This window comes from Meleagris gallopavo, chromosome 23 (genome assembly GCF_000146605.3).
Source record: "Meleagris gallopavo isolate NT-WF06-2002-E0010 breed Aviagen turkey brand Nicholas breeding stock chromosome 23, Turkey_5.1, whole genome shotgun sequence".
In the NCBI taxonomy this organism is placed as follows: Eukaryota; Metazoa; Chordata; class Aves; order Galliformes; family Phasianidae; genus Meleagris; species Meleagris gallopavo.
Window position 1 is genome coordinate 5,940,258 of NC_015033.2, and position 7,454 is coordinate 5,947,711.

The 7,454-nt window shown below is 53.8% G+C and overlaps 1 protein-coding gene across 1 annotated transcript in view; it reads left to right on the forward strand.

Moving 5' to 3' along the window:
• Positions 1 to 7,362: 7,362 nt before the first annotated feature.
• Positions 7,363 to 7,454, forward strand: part of LOC100540350 (von Willebrand factor A domain-containing protein 5B1) — a 10,132-nt gene continuing 10,040 nt past the window's right edge. The window contains exon 1 of the mRNA XM_019622404.1: positions 7,363 to 7,386. Within this exon, the coding sequence (XP_019477949.1) occupies positions 7,363 to 7,386 (24 nt within the window). The remainder of the gene's footprint in view (positions 7,387 to 7,454) is intronic.

Here is a 7,454-nt window from a genome sequence, read left to right on the forward strand (position 1 = left end):
AAACCCCAAACCCCACCTTTTGATTTCCTCATTTTGGCTCAGAGGAGAAGGAGATGCACCTGGAGCTTCCGTGGTGCATGGAGAACTGATGGCTGCGGGGTTTGATGAGCAGTGATATGAGTGCCTTCTTGCAGGTGTTTCCCCACCCCATCCCATTACTTTCCCCACTCCCCTCTCTGCCCCACGGCTGCTCCCTTGGCTGAGTCACATGGATGGCAAACACTCATTTGTTCACATCCTCTCACCCTACCACATGCCAGCCAAGCACCAGGCCGTGCCTGCCCACTGTTTTCTGGGCTCATTAGCCACCTCCAGCTGCCTAATTGGGCTGCTGATGAGGGTTGTGGGGTCTGCCTGGCGTAGGGACAGGTCCCCATGGCTCTCTCCGGGTTTGGCTGAGGGCTGGATGCAGTGTAGCTGCTGGGATGCTGTTGCTGGAGTGACCGTGAGTGCCTCATTAGGAGAAATGAGTTTGAATACAGTCATCAGCTGGAGCTTAATAAATGAGCCCCTCTGCGTTGCGCAAAACAAATATTTGCGTGGGGAGAGACTGGCTTCCCCAATTCCAGGGGGCAGGTGGGATGGATGTTGGGATTTTGGGGAGAGAACCAACCCGAGTGGGGCATCCCTGGTGCCAAACTGCAGTCCTAGGCAGGGCCAGACCTCAAACCTTGTGTTCTCCGTAGATGGGGCGCATCGGCGGAGCATGGGCGGGTTATGAAACCCACCAACACCATCCCCATCGAGGGATGCTTCTCAGGAGGGACGCGGCCGCTCGGTGCCGTGGGCTCAGCTCTCCCAAAATAGAGCCCAGGGCAGCTCTGGGTGTCGGAGGCATCCGAGCACAGTCATGTGGATGTTATGCAAGAGTTGATGATAGGTTGTAAACAGCTATTAGCGTGATTGACGGAGCCGGGACCGAGTGTTGGGGGGGAGGAAGGGAGAGATGAGTAATAATGATTAAAAATAATTAGCAAATCGAGACGTTCCCTAAATGAGGGAGAAGCAGTGTGAGGATGGAGGAAGGGGACGGGAAGGAATTGTGCCCCAAGGGGTGAGGGTGAGGAGGGATGCCTGGCGGCAAACACGTGGGTTTTGGGAATGGGAATTTGGAGAATGGGGGGTTTGGGGGATTTCTTCCCCTCTCTCCTCAGCATCTATCTGGTTGTGAGGGGTAGAAGGGCACCAGGTGCCCTGAATGGGCTGCATTGCGTTGGTCGCTTGGAAACCCAAAGAGAACAGCTTGAAAACTGACCTCGGTCTGGGGGGAGAACGGATCCATTGAGCACCACCAGGTCCCAGCATCTCCAAAACCAGAGCCTGAGCTCAGCCCCGAGTTAATGAGGAGAAACGAGCAGATTATGGGAAGACAGCTTCTATTTATACATAAATACCGCAGCAATCAGCGGCGCGGGGCAAGGGAAATCCAATAGAAAGATGCGACTGTGTAAGGAGCTTTTGGAGCCAAACGTTACACAATCGGTCGCTTTTCCTTGGCTGCACCTCCAAATCCCAGCAACTGAGAACAATACGGGGTGACCAACCCACACGTGGGTCCGATGGCTTCTGCCCATTGGGATCCAGAGCTCCCGAATGCGGACCCCCGTGGGTGTGGGATGCACTTTGAACTCAAACTCCTGAGGTTTTGGGAGCAGAGAGCCGGGGAACCGCTTGGCAGAGACGTGTCCCTGCGTGCATCCTATATATAAAGAGCCATATGCACCCTGCGCCGTGTGGGGCTGTCAGTGGGCGCTGACATCCTGAAAATAGCTGCATCCACCAACGCCTCGACCCACGGGAGAAAAGGGGCACTGGGGGGGTTGATTTGGGTGCCCCATGGGGGTCGCGGGCTCTGCAGTGCTCCCCTGGGTCAGGCTGTTCCTAATGCTCTTCCCATGGGGGTTTTTCCTGCGCCGACAGCGGTGAGGACATCAGGGTCAGCTGCACGTTGGATTTGCTGCAGGTGGTGTAAAGGTTCCCCCCGTCCCCTTCCTTCCGCAGGTTCTGTTCCAGCTGCTGTGCGGTCCGTTCTGAGGTTTGCAATTTAATTGGGAAAGCCAGGATTTGCTATATTAGGGGAAAAAAAGCGGGGCTCGTGCTGATGGTGCTGTGGACCTCTCTGGTCCCATTCCAAATCCCTTCTCCCAGGGTGAGCATCTGGGCTGCAGACTGCACCTCTGGGGAGGTCCCGTTAATTGTTTGAGTCGTTAAACCTCCTGAATGCAGCAGTATCACAGTGCAGATGAGCAAGAAAAGCCAAGCTGGAGCTCTGTGAGCTTCTCCTTCCTCCCTACCCATTGCACTGGGGGATTCACAGCTCTGTTTTGGGTTAACCCTTTCCAAAGGATGGATTTTGGATGGGCTTCAGATCCATTAGGAATTGTATTTTGGGGGGTTTGTTTGTTTGTTTGTTTGTTTCCCCATATGCCTGTGCAGGGGTCTGGGATGACATCTCTAGTCCCCATCCCTTGGGTTGGTTCATAAGATCATTAAGATTGGAAAAGAGCTCTAAGGTCACCAAGTCCAACCATCAACCCATCACCGCCATGCTCACTAACCATGTCCCTAAATTTGGGGCCATTTAATCCCTAAATTTGGGGCCGTTTATCCCTAGATTTGGGGCTGAGTGTGCCCTTCCAGTCCTCTCCTTCCCCACAGCACAGAGATATTCACACGGTCACGTTGGCATGAGCTCCTCAGTGCCCATTGAGGGAAACAAGAACCACCACGCTGAGTCAGAACCTGGATCCCCAGCCCCGTGACTCACCGCCCGGTATTTAAGGTGTTGCATCACATGTTGGGCTTCTATTGATTTATTTATTTTTTAAATTTCACATGTGTGTTGGTTTTTATTTTATTCTGTCATCCCCCCACATCCCAAGTTGGGAGCTGGTGCTCCAACCCACTGGAAGGGGCAAAACCATCTCCCACCCCAAAAATCATCAGCGATGCTCAGATGAGGTGAGTTAGATGCCCCTGAACCCACAAATGCAGGGCTGTGTGTGTGCCCACCTCCTCAAAATAAGAATTCCTCCCCTCAAGTCTCTGACTATCGAACCAGGGGTTGGAGTTGACCACGGCATTTGTGCTGCATTCGGGTCCCTTGTGAAAAATGATGGTCTTTATTTTCGGTGCTGTGCCTCCCGCGTGTGAGTGTAACGCAACAGTTCGACACCTCGAGCAATGCATGAATTAAGATGTCTGATGTTTTGCTTCGTCCTCATTAGCGGGAACAGCTGTTGGCAGGAGTGGAGGAATTCTAACTCCTGGCTGAAGGAAAATGAAAAGCCCGGGGAGGGGCAAAACGTAGCACATAGGAGGGATCTGGGGGTTTTGTGGGATGCTTCCATGTCCTGCTGCATCCCCATTGCACCTGGCTCCTACAGGTATGGTAACTCCCAAATCTGGGCTGGGAAGCTCTCATTTTCCTGCTGGTGATGTTTCCCCACACAGCAACGTGACGATGTGTCTCATGGGGCGCTTCAGGGCTTCTCTTCCTATTTTCCCCCCAGAATGAAACCCCTAAATCCTCCTTCCTGGAAGGAAAACTCAACCCAATGCTTTGGTTCCATGCAGCAAGATGTTACTCCTCTAAAGGAGAACCCAAAGCAGTTGGGAAGAGCCCCCAAAAGCCCCATGAGCTCCTGATGCTGTGGATGGAGGAGGGTAATGGGGGCAAAGCCCCCCAAATCCCTATGTGGGGATGTGGAAGTGGGCATGGCCCCATGGCCCACATCATAGTAGGGGTGGGCAAAAACCCATGGGCAAGCGATCGGCCATCAGGTTTTTCCAGTTCCTGCACAGGAAGGGTTCAGTGCCGTTGGTTGTTGGAATGACCAATGCCATTGGAACGACCAATTCTGTGTTTTTCCCACTGATTTCCCCAATTCCCCAATAACTCCGTGACCCTATTCTTCCTCAAGGCGATCACTCCCCGCAGCAGCACAACCCAGCCAACCCCGACCCCATTTCCATCCCATAGCGGCACTATTTAGGGACAGAAGGTCCCCATCCCACCCCCAGGACCCCGCTGTTCTCACGGCCATGCCCTGCACCGCCGCTCCCTGGGCGATAAATAAAAGATTTTGCAGGGAGCTGCTGCCCTACTTTCTGTGCCCTACTTCTGCTGGGGGATGAGGATTTATTTCGGGTGGTGCCGTGAGTGCCCGCGCTTTCTGTGGGTTTTGCAAAGCGGGGCTCTTCTCGGGGCAGCCCTCATGTTGTACTATTGCTCTGCAGCAGCCATGCTCTGTTTCTCAGCCCCCCCCTTTTTTTTTTTTTTTGGCAAGGGGAGGTGTAGAGCTGCCCAGAGGCTTTTTTTTGAGGTTAGAAATGGCTTTTCCCATCAGTCAGCTGCTTTAGGGAAGGGTGAAACCCATAAGGAGCTGTGCGAGGACCCCAAGGATGGGGCATCCCCACCCGCATCCCAGTATAGGGCGTTCCCCATGGGATCCTTCGCCTTTTCCCACTTCAGATGTTGAATTCCTGCCCCATATACAGGGATGGGAGGGCTCAGAGCCCACAGGCAATCGCACAGCCCCAAATCCCATAGGGGAATGGGATGGAAGTGCTCACCTGGGTGTGGGATCGTCCTCCTATGAGCGCTGCGGGGTTTGGCACCACGCTCACTCCTCCAGCACTGCTCTCCCCCCTTCCTGGCCCCGCTGCTGCCCGCCCCATTACTTATTTATGGCACATGAAAGATGCATGGCAGCGGCTCTGGGGCTCTGCAGGATCGCGCTGTGCTCAGCACTGGGCTCTGCTTCCTCCCAGCTCCTCCTGGCTTTGGGGAATTTGGGTATAGGGAAAGGAAATGGGCAGATGTATCCAACAATCAGGGAGGGCAGACCCCATTTTCATGCAAAATGAGGGCTTTTTGGTACATCTACCCAAGCAGGTGCCATCCATCTGTAGGATTTCCTGTGGTCTAGGGTTTTCTGTGGATTCCCTTCTGTAGGGTTTTCTACAGTGCTGAGCCCATCCCAGCTGCAGCCATGGCTGAACCCATGGGAAATGCAGTGCGGAGAGGTTAAATTATAATAATTACAATAAGAGTTTTTAAGGGAAAGTTTCATCTGATCTTCCCATCTGTTCTACACCTGTAGGAAGCTGCGTGGGCTGGAAGTAATAAGAAATAAACAGCAGAAGTGCCCTGCATGGGTCAGCCCCCAGGGGGACAAAGACGGTCCCAGTGAAAGCCCTGATCCCAACCCCAAAAAGGTGAATATCGTGGCCAAAATCACCCAATGGAACTTCCAGATTATGAACCTGGGTGCAATCACAGCACTGTTTTGGGGACCTCCTGGACTCTGTAGGGCAAGATGACCCCATAGCCAAGCAAACAATTGGGGTCCCCAACCATCTGGAGGACTACTGAGGTCTTCAAACCTTTTGAGATCCCTCCACCATAACCAAGGGGATTACTGGGCTCCCCAGTTTGTGGGATGATTGGGGTCCTCCATCCTTTTGGGGCCCCTGCACCATCACCAAAGGGACTATTGGGGTCCCCAACCATTTAAAGGATGATTGGCGTCCTCCAACCTTTTGGGATCCCTCCACCCATAGCCAACGGGACTACTGGGGTCCCCAGTTTGGGGAACTATTGTGGTCCTCCAACCTTTTGAGGTCTCTCCACTCAGAGCCAAGGGGACTATTGGGGTCCCCAACCATCTGGAGGACCACTGGGATCCTCCAGCCTTTCGGGGTCCCTTCACCATAACCAAGGGGACTACTGGGGTCCCGTATTTGAGGAACTATTGGGGTCCTCCAGCCTTTTGGGGTCCCCCCACCCTTTGGGATCCTCATATCCCATCCACCTCACACTGAATCAATCAACGCATCCCCAGCCCCGGAGGTGTTTTCCCACCAATCACCCCAATGACCCCATCCCTGATGAATATTAACACCCATTAATTATTCAGCAAAGCACAGCAGCCTGGGCGCATTCCGCCTTTTGTCTCATTTTCCTTTTTTATTGGTACATCATTGCAGAAATAGCCCTGTGTGTGGAGGACAGTGCACCAGACACGATATTCCCATAAAGGAGGAGAGGACACCCGGCCACGCTCCATCATTCCGAGCCGCAAACATACAACAAAATCACCCTCATCACAAGAGGGGAATATATATATATTTTTTTCCCTTTTTTTTTCTTCTTTTCTTATTTTTTTTTTGTCTTCTCATGCGAAATAGTTAAAAATTAAAAATTAAAAAGAGAAGGAAAGAAAAACCCCACAAGAGCCCGACGGAGCCCTGCGTTTGGCACTCCGGATTACAGCAGTTCCCGTCGGCGTTGATCCGTTTCCTTACAGACGGTCTATGAGAGAGAGGGAAATGCCACGAGGGAAGAAAAATGAACCAAACGAAGGTCACCCACACCACACTGCATGGCTGTAAGGAAAGCTGCGACCCCATAGACATCCTCCCATCGCTCCCTTGTGCAAGCGCCGTCAATAAAAACCCCATTCCCCCCCACCCCATCCCCAAACCCATCCCTTTATAAAAGTTTCTTTCCCCCCGCCAACCTCAAAACGCGACCGAAATGAAACGGAGATATCTATAGGTTTATAGCATTCGCCAACATCCAAAGACATCAAATTAAAAACTGAAACGAACGGAGCGCCGGGAAGGGAACCTCTGCTTGGGTTCCACCGCCTGAACGCAGCTTCGGCGGGGGTTGGGACCCCCATGGGGCAGCCCCACGGCAGAACTGCATCGGGGGCATTTGGGAGCTGGGGGGGGAGTGGTGACGACGATGATTTTTTGTTCTTGGTTTTTGTTCTTGTTGTTATTTTTAGGTGTAATTTCGCATCGGGTTGGGGGATTCTGCGCCGCTCGTCCTCGCGCCGGCGGTGCTGGGATTTTGGCCGATAACCTCAGAGAGCAGAAATCCCTCCCGAGGGGGCATTACACGCCGGGGGGGGCCTTTTCGGAGAGGTTCTGCAGCACGTCGTCGATCCTATCGTCTTCGATAACCACTGGAAGGATGGGGAAAATGGGAAAACAAAAGGACGGCCGTCAACGCGGTGTGGCAGAGCCCGGTACCCGCGGAGGGATTGGGGTCATGGGATGCCAGATCCGGGGAGGGATGAGCTGGGGACACGGGATGCTCATACGGGGATGTGCTGCGTCCTCGGGGTGTGAGATGTGCTGAGTCCCCGAGGATGCTCGGTGCAAGGTGAGCACCTTAGGGCACGTCCCCAGAGTGGGACTAATTGCATCGCGTCCCGCAGGGGATGCTAAGCCCCGGTACCTCGGGGAACATCCCAGGGTGCAGGATGTGCTGCATCCCAACGCTGCAAAGTGAGCCCCCCCCCCCATAGTGGCGAGCAGGACGAGCATCCCCGGAGTCCCAGCTACGGAATGAGCCGCTTCCCCGGGCTGCCGGTTCAGGCTGACGCGCTCCCCCCCACCCCAGTCTCTCCCCAGGGCACCCCAATCACCGTCCCCGCTCA